Here is a 17,501-nt window from a genome sequence, read left to right on the forward strand (position 1 = left end):
AAGACAACATAAGCAATTATCTCATTTATAATATATATATATATATTACACAAAAGGGATACTTGTCTGTTCTCAAGAATGGATAAAATAGTTAATGATTTAAGTTCAAGCTCTGGGAGAAAATTAAAGTCACCTAAAACACCCCAATCTTTACAAATCAGAGAATAATAAGGTGACAGGCAAAATCTACAACCTCCTCTGTGTTTGTTTTTTTCTTCTCTATCTTCTTTTAACTGACAAACCTCTGTGTTATTTACTTTTTCTTAGTAGGTATTATGGATTAAGTAAGATCAGAGGTAATGAGTTTGTTGAAACGGCGCAGACACAGCCATCCATGGGCGGTCCAACATGTTCGGTTGCATTGATGATCCCATGGTGAACCCTGTTGTTGACTGTTGTGGAGGTCCCACGCTTGTGTGTTGCTGCACTGGACTGCTCACAACAACAAAGAAGTTTCTGTTAACACATTTATGTTAACACATTAATGGATTCAGTAGAAAAAACATTGAATCATTCTCACCTGAAGGACAGAGATAGAGGACATGATGATTCAACAGGTGCGTGGACGCGGTTTTCATCAGGAGAGAGCAGAGACCAGAAAACTGTAAATGTTAAAAAAAAAAAAAAAAAAGCAATTCAATAAAGAGAAACATAACCAAAAACATATGCTTAAGTTTAATCAAAGGCTCAAGTTTCATCACCTGATGGTTCACGATCATTGTTAACCATAGGGCAAAAGAGAAAGTTCTGCAAAAAAAAAAAGAGAGTATTGGATTCATTACAACAACTCAATGAGAAGCTCATTACAATTTCATGGTGTCTAAAAGATTACCTCACTCATGTCCTGAGATGCATTGCAGACCATTTCTGCAGCAAAAAAAAAAGGATTGTTGCAATGTCAATGTGTGTAATCATATGAATGACCATATGCATCTACTCTACATAAGGGAATGATACTTACCTAGTTTAGGAGCACTTGGTTTTACAGCCAGGGTCAAGCCGAGAAAACATTCATCTTGTTTTGTGTTGAAGTCCCAGAGGTTAAGCTCAAGGTTAGGCATCTCCGCTGCTGAATACAACAAAGTTAATATCTGCTGTGAAAGCAGAAATAAAGAAAAAACGCTCACCCATGGTGTTAAGCCTCAACTCAAGGTCATGTAGAGGATAAGAAGCCTGCGTAGCCATCTATTGGTGGTGTCTTATATTATCAATACAGAGAGTGTGTGTGAAACAGATTCAAAAGAAGAAAGAGGATAAGTCAGATTACATTGAAGAAGGGATGGTTTAGCGCCTCATCAGCAGTTGGTCGTTTCAATGGATCCCATGAGCAAAGTCTCTGTTGATTCAAAAGATATAAGAACCAATATATACTAACTTTCAAAGAAGAGTGAAACACAAGGACTCACAGTGATCAAATCAATAGCTTCAGGAGAAGCATTGGGGAGTAGATCAGCAATCCTTGTTTGAGGAAACTGTTCATAAAGAAATTCAAAGATCAGACTGGATATCTTATAAGCAACTTCATTAAGGTATCTTACCTCTGTGTGGCTAATGCTCATGATCCGAGATATGCTTTTCGCTTCAGGAAACGTAGTCCAGTCAGGCTTGCCAAGAACAGAGCAAATCTTGTATAATTGATCTATCTCACTGCTCATAAGAAAACCATTCATTATATTAGTGTAAATAGTATTACACAAAACTTGACCAAAGAAGCTTTAAATGCAGTAACAGATTTCATTGTTCAGAGATTCAGTTTAGCATTTGGTAAAAGACCAAATAATTCACCTTTCACCAGGAAATAAGGGAGAAAAGGCGAAAAGCTCAGCTAATATTGCCCCCACTGCCCACATGTCTGCAGTTCTTTTAAATTTTAGTCTCTAAGCAATATTGTAATGTGATGAAACAGAAAAAAGATTTTAGAGAAAGTACCAACTGCAGGAGTGTATGAGGAAGACTGTAGCAAAACTTCTGGAGCTCGATACCTGTTGCAAGTAAGAGAGTCAGTTATAAGCTAGCTAATAAGTTTATATATACAATATCAAATGGATCAACCACTTACCAACGAGTAGACACATATTCAGTGTAAGGAGGCATAGATGCAACTTCTCTAGCCAGTCCAAAGTCAGCAATTTTCAGGATGTTGTTTGTCACCAGCAAATTCTCTTCCAAAACCAAAACCAAAAAAAAAACGGAATACAAATTGTTAAAAGACATTCAAAGAAAGAGAAGCAAGCATATGACAAACATACATACCTGGTTTCAGGTCTCTATGGAAGTAACCATTTTTATGCATGTGGGAGAGGCCTTGAAGCATCTGAGACATGAAACTTCTTATCTCTCCCTCAGAGAAAGGTCTTTGTTCCCTTTCTTTCATTATTTGGTATAGATTGTGATCCTAAATCAAGGAAAATATTAATTAAAACATGTTACAAAGGGGGAAAGAGAGTGAATATCATCTCTAGTACCATGCACTCAAAGATGAAGAAAAGCTCGTTATGTTCCCTCGCAATCTCCTTCAACTTTATGATATGAGGATGGTTTAGCTTGCGAAGAGCCTGGAGAGTCACAAAACTACACCATTAAACTCTGAACACACAAAAGTGGATTTGCTTGAAGAACTGATACAAGTACAATACCTTTACTTCTCGCAGATTCATGCACTCTTCCCAATAATAAAACTTTCTCTTCATCTTCTTAACAGCAACCTATAAAGTTAAGGTTATAAAATTAGATGAGTGGAAAAAATAAAAAAAACTTATTTCATCATGAAACTTACAACTTCATATGTTTCAAGATTGACAGCCTTATATACACTGCCACATGTACCATCTCCAAGCTCTTCCAGAAACTTATATCTGCACACACAAACAGAATCTTGTCTGTTTCTATAGCATTAAGTCTAAACCAATATGTGCAAGGAAGAATAAGCAAAAAAGAAAACAAACCTTTCCATTATTATAAAAGAATGGTCAATAGATCTCTGATGATAAACTCCACCTTTGATAGGTGTGTTGTTGTGTCTATAGTTTTAAGACTGGTTTGCATAAACTGGTTGATTCTTGTTGACTGTAGCATGAAGTAAAGAGGAACCAACAGCTTCTCATGTTTGGAGTGATTAGTTGTTGTAAAAGTTAGAAACATAGTTCAAAAGAAGCAGCTTTTTTTTACAAGCTGCAGCAATCACCAACCTTCTTCATCCAAAGGAAGGAAGATTAACTCAGGTAAACAACAAACTTATCTGCAAAACAAAGGAGAAATTTTGATATTAACAACAAATGATTTTATCTTTAATTGTATATTAATCAAGTAAAATTTTGGTTTTTATTTTCATTTTTTTGTAAAAGAAAATAATCAGATAAGGATGCTTAAATCCAGATCGGGTTTTAGAATCTGGAGAAACTAATATTTTTTTTTAAGAAAAAAAAAATCAATTCATTCATGAATATGAACAAATTCTTTAAAAAGGCATATATTCTCAAAACGGTATTTATTTCGTGAAAAAAACAATCATAAGGATTTACACCGGAAAGAATAGTCAGAAGGATGTGCCCAGAGAAAAAAAAAGTAAAATTTATTATCTTTTCCTTCAAAATTTCTCTGAAATTGGGATTAAACAAAAAACTGAAAACCAAGAAGAAACAGAAACAAAACAGATCAAGTCAATAGTAAGAAGAAGGTTTTACAATAACTATGAACCAAACCAAAAGAGTTTTCTTTTTTTTTTTACATCAATGGAGGAAAAAAAAAACTAACATAAACATAACCACAACAATAACAAACAACAAAAAAACGATTATTGATTGAAAACGTATTTATCTGGTTTCATTGATAAGATTTTGAGAGATTTTAGGTAGAAAAGTTGTAGCGAAATTCAAAAAACCTAATTAAAATATTGAAAATATTAAATTGATTAGGTTCAAAATCTATGAATACACATATGAGATTCCTTACCATTGATGCGGGGATAAGTTCAAAATTATATTACGATCTGATGAATGAAATTACAGGACGATTCACCAATGTCGTTTCTTTTCTGAAGACAAGGAGATTAAGAGAAACTAGAATTAAAAAGAGAGAGAAAATAAATCAATGGAAAATTGCAGGTGTAGAGAGAGAGAGAGGAAAGCTTAGGAAGCCATGGAAGAAAGGAAAAACAAATTGATGAAGAAGAAGAAGAAGAGGAGGAAAAAAGAAATAATAAATTAATTTATTAAACGTTTAAAGTATATCTTGACGAAATAAAATACCAAAGATAATAGTAATTGTTTTTTTATTTAGAAATCAATTTTATATTTATTTTAAAAGAAGAAACGGAGGAAAATGGTTGGTTGTGGTGGGGAAGGAGGCGGTGGTCCCAGAGTTGATATTAATATTATTGTGATTTCCCCCAATATTGTAAATTACGAAAATGCCCACTGCTTGTCGTAGAAGATAAAGAATAATTGACGACGTAACAAATGGACTTTTTAGTATTTGGGCTTGTATCATTCACTCCAATCTAAATGGGCTTTTTAGCGTCGAAATATCTTCTGGTTATTGATGAGTGAGGAGTGATACCCAAAGTCAATGGTCTCATATATCAAAGGGGTTTCACTAAACCAAATCGAAAATAATATACGGAATGGAAAGAATATAGGAAATGGCCATTAAAATTATGAACATTTAAATTAAAGCCCAAAAAACTTTTCCAATTTGTGTTTGAACCAAAAAAAATTCATAAACTTTTAAATATTGATCGTTTTAACTCTGATATTTTGTTGACTCGGTTATTTAAGAAACTCAAATAACCAACTGCTAAACTCCAGTAACCCCATTAAACCTTATTTGATGTCGTTTTAGGAAAAAACATTTTGTTTTAAAATTTTCAAATCAATTTCATCTTCCTCATTCGAAAACATGATTTCCAACTGGATTTAATCTTCCCCGAATCTATTTCAAAGGCAATCTTTGATGAAAATCATTATCTGCCACTGGATAAACCACCACTGCTTTTCTTTATCGAAGATTCGATTTGGAATAGACGAAATCAAATTTTAGGTGTTAAGTTTTCGAGTGAAAAAGATGAAATTGATTTAAGATTATCTGCCACTATCTTTGATGAAAATCATTATCTGCCACTGGATAAACCACCACTGCTTTTCTTTATCGAAGATTCGATTTGGAATAGACGAAATCAAATTTTAGGTGTTAAGTTTTCGAGTGAGAAAGATGAAATTGATTTAAGATTTTTCTTAAAATGATTTTTGAATTGGCTTTGTATTGGGTTTAACGGTTGTTACTAGTTGATTATTCAAGTTTTTTAAATGACCAAATCAACAAAATATAAGAATTAAAACAGCCATTATTTAAAAGTTTGATATTTTTTTTACTCAAACACAAGTTAGAGATTTTTTGGATTTAATTTAGAAGTTCAAGATTTTAATGGTCGTTTTCTCAATAATATAGACATACAATAGCCTATAGTTTTGTAACATTGATTCAATAAAACAAACATCTCTTAGCAAATTGCATAAAATGTTGGATTAATAAAAGGCTTTTTTAAATTAAGTTAAGGCCAAATAAAGAAAATTAACTTTAGCCAAAGAGAATGAATTGATTTAGGATTTCTCACTATGTATTCGATATTTTGTAAATGCTCTTCAGCTATACATATATGGAAGATTAAGTTGTGTGTTATGTTACAATTTTCAAGGAAATTAGTGAAAATTTTATAAACTTGAAAGAACAGATGCGGTAGCGAAGATAAAATATATTTTCTTGTATTATTCTCAATATAAAATAGACTTAAAGTTTTAGTGGGGCTTATTGGATCATGGATTTCATAAAATATTAGGATTTTGTCAAATCTTCCCTTATTGGATAAATGATTTATGAAAACCTTTTCAAAATCTTTCCTTATTGGATTTAACATTTGTAAAACTCCTATCAAATCACCTCTTATTGGAAAATATGGATTTCATAATGAGATTCATCAAAAGTTATTTTGCATTGTTAAAAGATGACATTTACCCTTCAAATTCAATAGAAATGAATACCACCTAAATAGATGGAATTTAGAAAAAAAAACACAATTATTTAAAAAGAGAGTGTAGCTGAGATTGGGAGAAAATCAATTAAAGAGAAGAAGATGATTTGAAGAAGACGAGCGTCGCTGAGGTTGGGAGAAAAAAACTTTTGTCACCGTCATCGTCTGATAGATAGTTCCTTTGATGAGCTAACAACGGAGATTTCAACGAGAAGAAGATAATATGCAACGTGTAACCTTCTCGACCCTCCTAGCAGAAATCCAATCTGCAGCAAAGCAAATGTACGCTTCTCGACCCTGCTTGCAGAAATCTAATTGCAGCAAAGCAATTTACTCAAACGAGCCGTGGTGCGTAACGGAAGCCGCATAGAGAAAGTGAAGATCAAAGCCAGGAGTTGCAGCATCTGAGGCAGAATATTGTTACTCAGTATCAGGAACAGCTTAGAACTCTTAAGGTGAATAATTATGCTCTTCCGCTTCTTCTGAAAGAAGCACAACAGAACAATTGTTCCATCCTGACGTGTTCTAATGTTTTGTCATTCAGAGAAAATGCACAGATTTATATCTAATTTCAGTTTTAAGTGTTGTTGTATGTTTCTTCTTCTCAGTTGAGTTGTGACCATTTGTTATACACGAATTCTGGAATGGTTGATGAATGGCTATAGTTGGCGAACCACAGGTCTCTGAAGCAGTTGTATTTTTAGACAAAGCTTTGAGAAACATATATGTATTAAAGTTACAAGTTTATTCCATACAACCGAACAGAACAAAACATAAGTACATATATACATCTTAATCTACTAGTATCCACACAAGTGACTTAAACGTTCTTAATTACGTTTATATATCTCATCAAGTATATAAAAGAGGTATTATCAGCAGCTCAGTTACAGCAGAGAAAGGTTGTTTCAAACTTTTGTGGTTTATAAGTGGATAAAACCTGTTTTGCTTTTCTAGTAAGTTACTTGAGCAACTCTGTATATTTCTATATGATCTTATACCCACCAAAATATTAGTTTATACTTATGGATGATTAAGAAGATAAAAGCAACTGGTTTTAATGTTTTGCTGATCCATAAGAGTTCTTGAGAGATGCTGTGACTGATCTTTCTCTTCACTATTTGGCTAAAGCTAAGATTATGGTGATTAAGGCTGTTGAGAGGGATGAGATGACTCAGGGCCGGCTTACAAGGGGGGCCAAGCGGTGCGACCGCCCCGGGTCCGAGCCCGTGTCCCCCCGTGTAATAATAAATAAGGGGCCCAATTTTTTATAAATCTATATTTTTATATATAAAAAAATTATAAATACAATAAATAAAATTGAAAAGGACCCAAAATTATTTGATTTTATTTTCATTACAAAATATACAAAATATTATTGATTAAATTTTAAAAATATTTAAACATTATCTCTATAAATTTTAGAGAGTAAAAAAAAAAAATTTTGCCCTAGGGCCCCTAGCCGTGTTGAGCCGGACCTTAGATGACTTTGTCACCAAGATATTGAACTGTTTGCCAATCTCTAATATTGAACATTTCAGAGCTGAGAACCTTGGCAATGCTGATCTTGTTGAAGAAGCTTCACTTGGAGATGTAAAGATTTTGAAGATCATTGCAATCAAAGATATGGGGACAACAACCTCTGTTCTTGTCCGTGGTTCCGATCAGCTTCTTCTTTATGAAGCCGAGGGGAATCTACACGATGATTTATGTGTTGTCATGTGTATGGTGAGCAAGAGGTTTTTGACTTCAGGAGATGGTGCACCAGAGATTGAGCTCTCAAGGCAGCTAGGTGCTTGGGCTAAGATTCTCCATGGAATGGAAGGTTTTTGTGTGAAGTTTTTCGCTGAAGCTCTCTGGTTATTTCCTTACACGCTAGCTGGGAATGCAGGTTTGAATCCTATTAATATAAACCTAATAGATATATTACGTTTTTGTAGTTTAATGATAATATTATTATTATTATATATAATTTAAAAAAGAACTTATCAAATCCTACCAAATTCCTTTTTCAAATCCCCATCGAAATCCTTGAATTCAGAAAAAACACTCTAATTCCACCAAATCTTAAAAACCTTCTCAAACCCCTTATTCAATAAGCCCCCCTTATATATCATTCTCAAATCATATTAGATTCATTTTCTTTGGTTGGTAATGGTAAAGAGTTATCAAGAAACAAAGAATGATCATGTAGAGAGCTATGTCATATAGCAACAATGTCATGATTGGTTCTTCATGAAATTGATCCCACACTGTCAGATTAACCTATCGCTGCTAGCAAGGCAGTTAAAACTCTTGGTTCTGCTCTGATGGCCAAGATCATTATTGTTACTATCACCAGAGCAGATCTCTTTCACTGTGCTAAGCCGAGGATGATTGAATGGATGATAACTACAAGTCTACAATGTTGTATTGTGTTAAAGCTGGTGATTTGCGTACCACACGCTTAGGTTTCATATTATATAATAGGGCAATTCTTCTAAATAGAGAATTTTTAAGTTTTGATCACAAAAATAGACTACAAGAAGGAAAATGATTAAAATATTTAATTGAATAAGTAAAAGGACCCTAATACCCTAGATTATATTTTTAGATTATATGTTTTCAAACTCGAATTTTTTTGTAATTTTTTTTAATTTTTGTTCAAATTTGTTTTTATTTTTTTCATTTTTTTCAAATTCTTTTTTGTAATTCGAAAATACTTTTTGAAACTATTTTTAAAATTTTTATTTTCAAACTTTTAATATTTATTTTTATTTTGTGAAATTTGAAATTTTAATCCAAAATCCCCACTCTCTTTAACTCTAAACCCTAAAGTTTGGATCAGTTAACATATGAGTATAAATATATATTTACTTCTTTAATGAAACATTTTGGTCATTTTTATATTATTAGAATCTATATTTGTAACAAAAACTTTTTTAGTGTTATCCTAATGTATTTACCTATATTATATCCGAGATTGTCCATCTTAGTTTTAAACTTTTAACTGATTCAAAGTTATAACTCAAAAGACTGTTTAATTACTATTTTTCCCCTGAAATATAATTCTCAGTGAAACCAAATCCAAGATCCGGTTCTCATCTCCTTTCCAGGACCGGTTTTCTCATCCTGACTTGATTAAACCGGTGGTTTACCTATTGCTTCTTGAACCATTTTGATACCAGCAGAACAAGAATCAAGAATGGAGGAGACAATCTTTCTCTGCCGCTCTTTGAACTCCATCGCCATTTCAACATCCCACTCCACGTTTTCTCTGTCCATAGAATCAGCTTCGCCAAGATTTTGCATCATATCGTCAAATGTGGATTTGAGATTCTCGAGTACTCCCATCTCTACTTCCAGGTTCTCCCATAGCTTTATAAGAATCAATAAAAATGGACAAAGTTAGACATGTAACTGATGCCTTGTAGTTAAAAAAAGAAGAAACATAACATAATCAAGAATAGTTACATCTGTTTCGGAATGATGAACAAGACCATGAGCTCTCCGCAAGTAGTTCAACAACGGAGTAGGCAAGCCATAGTGGAAGATGTTGTGATTGCTCGAGAGCCATGTCCCACGTAACATGTGAGTTGTCCAGGAAGACACACTTTCCATGTCTTCATCATCATCATCATCAATGACATCAACATCTGCAAATGAAGAGAGGTTCAGACACAAAGTTTTCAAGAAAGCTGAGTGAGTGATCTCAGAAATGACTTTTACCTAAGGGAATGATGTCATAAGGGTTATCTCCTTTTGGTAGAAACCCGTAGAACGTTAACAGATGAGAACTAGAGTAGTTTCCGTAGCTAAGATAACACTGTTCCCCTTTGTTGCAAGGTCTTGAGAGTGGGAACTTCAAAGAACTTGTTTCCAAATCTACTTTCCCATATTTCACTATGTGTGGGCATATCTGCAAACCAATCAAAATCATCAATTGCTTAGCTTCAAGAAATCGCTAGGCAGTAGTTAGACGCCTTATAGAGGATTAATGTTTAGTCGGGCGCCAAGACCAAATTTTTGAATGCCTAGACTGATTTTTTAAAAGATCGGTTCTGAATAAGCGGATGCGCCGCCTAAACTGATTTTTAGAACACTGATACTAAAATGAGAATAAAGATACCGAATGGTTGAGAAAACCGGCGACAGGAATCAAGCAAGTCTTCAGATTTCCATCAGGGAACTTGATTTGCATGCTGTTTGAGTAATACAACTCACAAGCCCATAAGTAATGCTCCCATGTATACATCTCCGGTGGAAACACATTCTTGTGGTTCGACAAAAGAGGTATCAGTTCATCATACCTCTCACGCAGAACCTGTAAGATAGACAAAAAAAACTGTCAATAAATTCAAGAATTGTACTAAAGATTATCATTAGATCTTGTCACACCTCTTTAGATTGCATAATTTCATCTAAGAGCAGTGTACCATCAAGCACCATGATGGCATCCACCCCAAAACTCAAACCTGAAAAAAAAATCAATGTTTGTTTATCTCTTCAAACCAAATGTACAGCAGCTACAAGGCTTCTTCTTACCGGTACAGAAACTCTCCTGAAGAGAGTCAAAGTATGGTTTGAATTTAGACTCAAGGTTATGCTTCTCCCTCATTGTCCATAAGAGCATCATTGTCTCTGATGTCATCCCATCTATCTTCTCCAGTATTGGTTGCTGAAAGAGAAGTAGTCACTCATCAATATAACGCAATCTTTGATTCATGATGAAGAGATAAAATGATATACCATGTCAGAGTTGTACACATACTCCTCAGAGATGATACTTGAGATTGGTATCTCTAAAGCAACATCACCAAATTTCAAGTCTTCAGTAGCTATAGCTCCACGTCCGTAGCCCTCAATATCTGCTCAGAAAACACAACTTGAATCATTGTTGGTAAGAGAGAGAAAAAAACACACATTGCAAAATCAAAATAAGCATACGAGCTATCTGCAGTTTGGTTTTGACTCCATTTCTCTGACCCCATTCTACTAATCTGCTTTCCTTCTCGCATCTATAGCTATCATCAACTCTAGCTTCCTTCTCTTCTGCTCCAACAACCTCACCGATTCTAACTTCTAGAGCTTCTCGTAGGGCTGCTTCCAATGTTTGTGGTTTACAAGAAGAAGCTGGGATGAGGGAAAAGATCCAGGTGAGAGCTGAGATTTCGTTTCTAACGCTGTAAACTCCAGCTGGAGTGCAAGCATCATCCCCAAAGTAAACTTCCACCTGCATTTCACTCAATCTATCATCTAAAGCAACTTAACAGTGACAAGAATGGATCTACAGTGACTAATAAGTTAGAACCAAGTACTGTTAATATGTTTTGGTTTTACCTTGTCGAGGTTAGTTATTCTTCCAAACTGAAGCAGCTTTTGTAATGCAGCATTCAGTAACTGTTGAGCCAATGGTCCACTAAGACTAGGGATGTTAACATGGGTAATTACCCATGGGTTTACCCAAACCCACTAATAATGGATTGGGTTTTTACCCGTCTAAGATTTATTGGGTCGATCATGGGTATTAATTTTGAAACCCATATTTATGTTGGGTAAATATAAAAGGGTAATGGTGTACCCATGGGTTTTCAGTTATATTATAATATTTTCACTATTTTAATTAAATTATATTAAATTTGCAAAAACGTTTTTTTCGTCAAAACCAAAAAATAAATTTTTCCGCCAAAACCGTAAAAATAAATTATCTCACAGAAACAAAAATATGAGTTTTCCCGCCAAAACCGAAAAATCGAGTTTTCCTGCCGAAACCGCAAAACCGAGTTTTCCCGCCAAAACCATAAAACCGAGTTTTCCCGTCAAAACCGCAAAACCGAGTGTTCTCGCCAAAACCGCAAAACCGAATTTTCCCGCCAAACCCCAAAACTGAGTTTTCCGCCAAAACCTTAAAACCGAGTTTTCCGACTGAAAACCGCAAAATCAAGTTTTTCGACTGAAAACCGCAAAACCGAGTTTTCCGACTGAAAACCGCAAAACCGAGTTTTCCCGCCAAAACCGCAAAACCGAGTTTTCTCGCCAAAACTCCAAAACCGCAAAACCAAATTTTTCCGCCAAAACCTAAAAATCGAGTTTTCCGACTGAACCGCAAAACCGAGTTTTCCCGCCAAAACCGAAAAACCAAGTTTTCTCGCCAAAACCCCAAAGCCGCAAAACCGAATTTTTCCGCCAAAACCTTAAAATCGAGTTTTCCGACTGAAAACTCCAAAACCGAGTTTTCCCGCCAAAACCGAATTTTCTCGTCAAAACCGCAAAAACAAGTTTTCCCGCCAAAACCGCAAAACCCAAGTTTTCCGCCAAAACCGCAAAACCCAAATTTTCTGCCAAAACCGCAAAACGAGTTTTCCCGCCAAAACCGAAAACCGAGTTTTTCCGCCGAAATCGCAAAACCGAGTTTTTCCGCCGAAATCGCAAAAACGAGTTTTCCCGTCAAAACCGCAAAGCAAGTTTTCCCGCCAAAATTGCAAAATCGAGTTTTCCCGCCAAAATCACAAAATGAGTTTTCCCGCCAAAACCGGAAAATCAAATTTTTCTGCCGAAACCACAAAACCGAATTTTTCCGTCAATCGAAAACGGGATTTCCCGCCAAAATCGTAAACGAGTTTTTGCGCTAAAACAAATTTTTCTATAAAATTGCAAAATCGAGATATCGAAATCATGACATAAAAATTACATGATATATTTTTAAAATAAATAAGATAATACTTTGGGTACCCATGGGTAAACCTATACCCTGTTGGGTTATTTTTTGGGTTTGTATTTCAACCTTGATGTTTTTGGGTTTTTGCAGGTTGGGTATAAATTGGGTTGGGTTATCTGTGGGTTGGGCTGGGCTGGGTTATTTTACCCTAAGTTAACATCCCTAACTAAGACTCACTGTTTCCTTTACTCCTAAACCTTTGCTACTCAAGAGCTTCTGCAGAGACAAAAGATTCACCCTATTAGTGTAACTATGTCTATTCAATTTCTAATAATACCATGAAACTAATGAGTATTGAAATCAGAGAAGCACAGCAGTGAAAATTGACGATTCTGACCTTTTTATGTTGATAAAAGGGATCATCTTCGGACAGCTCTAGGCATAACTCAACAGTAGTCTCTGACATTGTATTGAAAGCACCAACCTTGAAATTAACCCCAACAAACAAGATTCATCATAAAAAAACAGAGACATGGCTTTCACTAAACAAAGTATGTTATTACATAGCAAGTAACAAAACTTAGGGTTTAAGAGAAAGGAGTTTGAAGAGTACCATAAGAAGAAGAGTTGACAAAGCGACGAACTTTGCAGTAAACGAACCAGGGGAAGCAGAAGAAGAGGGTTTTGTTGGTTTAGAAAGAAGTAACTGAAACAGCGAATAAACCCTCTGTTTGGTATGGAAGGTTCACGGACTACCTTCTACCGGTTTTATTTCGAAATATCCGGTTTACCAATCAGCTCTACGCGCTGTAATTTGAAGCTGATGTAACATGAGTACAGCATGAGTAATTTTTCATATAACATATAGGGAGAATTTGGTGTATATACATAAGAGAAGATAAAATAAAAAATATAGCCATATTACAGTAATTACTATTTGATGGGACAATCTGGCATATTTTTGTTTTTATTCTTCTTAGAAGTGTGTGTCACGTACATTTAACATAATAAACATATTATACCGTACTATGTATATTAACTAAATAGTATAGAAAAATACAGAAAAATATTCAAAAGTAACATGTATTTAAAGAGGAGGAGGAGGAGCAGCAAAGGAAGAAGAGGAGAGGAAGAGAAGGAGGAGGTGGAAGGAGAAGGAGGGATGAGAAGTAAGAGCAAGGGCAGGAGAGAGGAAGAAGAAGAGGAGGAGGGAGGAGCAAGAAGAAGTGGAGGGAGCCGGAAAAGAAAGGAGGTAGAAGAGGAGGAGAGAGCTCTAAGAAATTATACTATTTACGTAAATATAATAATATACTACTATAAGTATTAGTAACACATTGTTTTAAATACATTTAATTAAATGTACTATTTTATTTTTATAAATAGTATAGTATAATTTTTGTCTGATATTGTTTAAAAATCTATTTTAGAAATTTTAAGTTATGCCATATGTAAAAAAAATATGTATATTTTTAGTAACATAATTATTTGGTTGAATTATATTTGCTTCAAAAGATATACATCAATAAAATTTGGAGGGGAAAAAGAATAAAAAAAATGAAAAAAAAAAAAAAAAAGATGAAAATCAATGGTTGAAATTGTTCAAAAGGTAAAACAAATAATATTACATAAAATACACAGAATACTCTAGCCTAATTGTCATTATGGACATACACTTTATTTATTTTTTATTATGTACATGTGTCCTAATTTTCCTAACATATACACAAGCACCTTATTTTCGAGTTCTTTGCTCAAAAGAAAATTTTTGAGTTCATGTCCACCTCTACTCAACCAGTTATTACTATTATATTATTCACTTGGGACTCGATCAGCAAAGTCCGTATATATTTGATTTTAGGATTTTCTCAAAGTACATCATACTAATCAAACTTAGACATTTTTATATATCAGATATTATTTACCTAAATTTCCAATATAAAACTTTGATTGTATTCATAACAATATTTCTCTCAGATCAAGTACCACATAAATCCTTAGCATTCAACTTCCAGTGTAGCTAGGCATACATTTTGTATTGTTGTAATCACCAAAAGGATTCTTATCTTTTATACACCATTAAGATTTATTCACCTAATCTTTGCAGCAAAATTAAGACATCACCACCTAATCCCCACAGCACCATTAGCAATTATCCACTTAATCTTTGTATCATCCTTACTCGTTATGAAAAGACTTTGACCAGTCTTTAGCACCTTTACTTGCCAAGATACCTTAAGGACACTGGCCGATCTAGAAATATTTGTTATCTGGGGCAAAATTAAAATACAGTTTAATACTTCTATAAATTTGAATTATCAACCGGGACATTACAAAAAATCAATACAAAAATACATTGATTTGAAATATTCATGGGGGGCAGCTGCCCCTCATACCCTAGGTGTAGTTCCGCCACTGCTTGAAGACATTTTTTTCACAATCGAACTCTAAGATCTTTTTGACTGGTCTTTGCTATATACTTTTCTTTTCCATCGATGATCGTCATCCTCGAACTGAGAAATATTTTGGTTTTGTTTTTCCAGATTTTTGTTAACTTGGTTTTGATACCAACTGTTGGGCTTTTGAAACTTGCTTACAATTTTAGTTCAACCAATTAGTACGATAACGTCTATTTTAAGCTCATTTCCAAAATATTTCATACTAATTAAGTTTTTTTGATATGTTACATCGGCAAATTTAGTCGGCCCTTGGAAGAACAAGAACACACTTATTGATACATAATGGATTAGTCCAAAAACGTACAATATTGTCTAATTTGAATTTAGAATATCTTCTGACTTTGGGTTGGCCGATAGTCAATCATAGCATACCATGTTAACCACTTGGGCTGAAGACCAAGTCCAGCCTAATCAAATAGCGATAACTTAGTTTCCAGCAATAATCAAATTCAAGACCAATGTGGATAAACCTCAAAAATTACCACTAGACTACATTTAATGTAAATTACTACCACCACTTAGTTAATTAGAGTTAAACGTACTTTTATATACCATGCATTAAATTATCTGTCTTCCAATGTAAAGCTGATTGCATACACAACAACAACAAAATAATTGTCTTCTCTTTCATTTTCTTATAATAGAAGGAAAAAGTTTGTCGACAACATTTTCACCCCTTCAAATGAAAATAAAAGATCGAAAAGCCAATAAGTTTCAACCGCATACTTTTCCTCTTTTAACTTTTAATACTAGAAACTCATCAAAGAAGTTCTCATTCCATCATTTACCACACAACATGAACACAACAAATGATCATAACAGCAACCAACACCTCAAACTCATTAAATCATTTTTAAAAAACTGACAAGAATCTCAAGACTTTATGTTTTTGTTCTTATTCTTGTTCTTGTTATTTTTCTTGGCACCACATTCAACAGGCAAACCCTGCCAGAACCGTTTCTTATCCTTACAGTAATTATAAACCATGAACTTCTTCTGAACCCATTTGAGAACTTTCCGGCTCGAAGAATCCATCCCTCTCTGCGAAAACCACTCGCTAGTACTGGTGGAAGAAGAAGAAGACGACGAGCCACTGGGACTACAAGGTGTATTAGTCGTGGTTCCATTATCAATGGACCAGATACAAGCATTCTCAGAGTTGTAGTTTATGAAAGAGGCTACGAATGGTCCTTCTGACCAGTTTGTCTTGACCAGTCCTCCCCTTGTGGCCCAATCATCTGCGTTCCATAAACTACCGTACATTCTCATGGGTTGGCTCTTTGGATAAGCCACACCCATTGCTTCCAAATTCTTGAATTCTCTAATTGGTTTCCCATCAACGTAGAACCTTTGTAGAATTTAAAAATGTCAACACAAGATACTATTAAGTGACACATATATTAAAAAATATATATTTTAAAAATCAGTTAAAAAAATTATGTTGGGATTAGTTTTTACCACTCCCTCTTTATTTTTACTAACTAAACGGTTCTATTTTTAACTATAATTAAAATCTATTTAATTTATATATATATATGAAATTAGCTAAGAATAACTAGAAAATTCTACTTACACTATGTGACTCGGATTCCAAAGAATAGAATAGTTGTGGAACTCAGCTGTGGGATCAAACCAAAGGTAAAACTGCTGCTCTCTATCACCTTTGCCTTGAGTGTAAACGTTAGTGTGAAGTATGTAAGGATCTCCACTAACATTCCCCAAGAACTCGAAATCTATCTCGTCCCATGTTAATCCTTGAGACTTCAACTACACACCAAAAAAAACACCAAAATCTATTATTCACCGTAACATTACGTAATATATTTATATTTATGACTTGCTAATTAAGAACTTACGTAGAAGGTGGTCACGGTCCCGGCGGAATTTCCCGGAACAAGCTTGATCTGCATGTCGACTTTTCCGTACAAATACTCGGCTTTCGATTGAAACCCTGATCCCGAAGATTGATCAAGAGTGAGATTCAAAAGAGTATCATTGTTCAAAAACTTTCCACGACCATCACCCCATGTTATGTCAATGTCTTGGTTGAGATAGTTAGCGTGTGCCACAAGAAATATGTTTAAACCAAGAATAATAATTAATGACATAACCAAAAGTGCCTGAGAAGCCATTTTGGTTTCCCACTTTCGGTATGTATCTCTTTCTTGAAGGGTTTAGGTGGTGTTAAGTGTTGATTTGAATTTGAGACACTCAGACGAGTATTGATTGGTGGGTATTTATATAATGGGGTTTTGATTCCTTGCTATCTTTTCAGTCCTTAAATTTACTTTAATTTTCTTAAAGAAAAAAAGGTGAGATTAGTGTGGCTAATGTGAGAAACAACCAGCCTGGAGAGCATAACCAAAGCTATAGTGCTATACAT

At 34.4% G+C, this 17,501-nt stretch overlaps 3 protein-coding genes across 4 annotated transcripts; all 3 read right to left on the reverse strand.

Annotated features, from left to right (window-relative positions):
- Positions 1-4,222, reverse strand: LOC106357706 (serine/threonine-protein kinase MHK-like). Of its 2 annotated transcripts, XM_048737200.1 has the most exons (19): positions 3,952-4,196; positions 3,189-3,238; positions 2,946-3,066; positions 2,777-2,855; positions 2,637-2,705; positions 2,466-2,555; positions 2,254-2,395; positions 2,060-2,162; positions 1,930-1,982; positions 1,786-1,852; positions 1,539-1,647; positions 1,407-1,472; positions 1,268-1,336; positions 1,128-1,185; positions 962-1,066; positions 833-867; positions 702-747; positions 521-602; positions 1-432 (listed from the first exon to the last, which is right to left on the reverse strand). In XM_048737200.1, the coding sequence occupies exons 3-19, from the start codon at positions 2,951-2,953 to the stop codon at positions 291-293; spliced, it is 1,323 nt and encodes a 440-aa protein (XP_048593157.1). In that variant the 5' UTR covers positions 2,954-3,066; positions 3,189-3,238; positions 3,952-4,196; the 3' UTR covers positions 1-290. The 2 variants fall into 2 exon arrangements, with proteins under 2 accessions (XP_048593157.1, XP_013652848.1); XM_013797394.3 differs by having other exon boundaries at positions 962-1,069; positions 2,946-3,238; positions 3,952-4,222.
- Positions 4,223-9,001: 4,779 nt separating this feature from the next.
- Positions 9,002-13,429, reverse strand: LOC106357705. Its single transcript, XM_048737201.1, has 12 exons — positions 13,276-13,429; positions 13,060-13,146; positions 12,889-12,938; positions 11,345-11,423; positions 10,952-11,237; positions 10,754-10,872; positions 10,550-10,682; positions 10,403-10,479; positions 10,134-10,328; positions 9,734-9,923; positions 9,479-9,660; positions 9,002-9,382 (listed from the first exon to the last, which is right to left on the reverse strand). Exons 1-12 carry the CDS (start codon positions 13,276-13,278, stop codon positions 9,146-9,148), a joined length of 1,638 nt encoding a protein of 545 aa, XP_048593158.1. The 5' UTR covers positions 13,279-13,429; the 3' UTR covers positions 9,002-9,145.
- A 2,468-nt stretch (positions 13,430-15,897) lies between these two features.
- On the reverse strand, positions 15,898-17,319 carry LOC106356150 (probable xyloglucan endotransglucosylase/hydrolase protein 21). The gene is made up of 3 exons (XM_013795965.3): positions 16,975-17,319; positions 16,692-16,885; positions 15,898-16,466 (listed from the first exon to the last, which is right to left on the reverse strand). The coding sequence occupies exons 1-3, from the start codon at positions 17,248-17,250 to the stop codon at positions 15,992-15,994; spliced, it is 945 nt and encodes a 314-aa protein (XP_013651419.2). The 5' UTR covers positions 17,251-17,319; the 3' UTR covers positions 15,898-15,991.
- Positions 17,320-17,501: the final 182 nt, after the last annotated feature.

The sequence above is a fragment of the Brassica napus genome, chromosome A7 (assembly GCF_020379485.1).
Source record: "Brassica napus cultivar Da-Ae chromosome A7, Da-Ae, whole genome shotgun sequence".
NCBI lineage: Eukaryota > Viridiplantae > Streptophyta > Magnoliopsida > Brassicales > Brassicaceae > Brassica > Brassica napus.

Coding starts and splice junctions, on each gene's coding strand:
- LOC106357706 (XM_013797394.3), bottom strand. Junction 2,163..2,253: donor CCATAGAGACCTGAAACCAG/GTATGTATGTTT, acceptor TGGTTTTGGAAG/AGAATTTGCTGGTGACAAAC. Junction 1,186..1,267: donor TAAACCATCCCTTCTTCAAT/GTAATCTGACTT, acceptor CACCACCAATAG/ATGGCTACGCAGGCTTCTTA.
- LOC106357705 (XM_048737201.1), bottom strand. Junction 11,424..12,888: donor AAGGAAACAGTGAGTCTTAG/TTAGGGATGTTA, acceptor CCCTAGTCTTAG/TGGACCATTGGCTCAACAGT. Junction 11,238..11,344: donor GAATAACTAACCTCGACAAG/GTAAAACCAAAA, acceptor AGTGAAATGCAG/GTGGAAGTTTACTTTGGGGA.
- LOC106356150 (XM_013795965.3), bottom strand. CDS start 17,250: ATGGCTTCTCAGGCACTTTTGGTTATGTCATTAATTATTATTCTTGGT. Junction 16,886..16,974: donor GGACCGTGACCACCTTCTAC/GTAAGTTCTTAA, acceptor TTTGGTGTGTAG/TTGAAGTCTCAAGGATTAAC. Junction 16,467..16,691: donor TGGAATCCGAGTCACATAGT/GTAAGTAGAATT, acceptor AATTCTACAAAG/GTTCTACGTTGATGGGAAAC.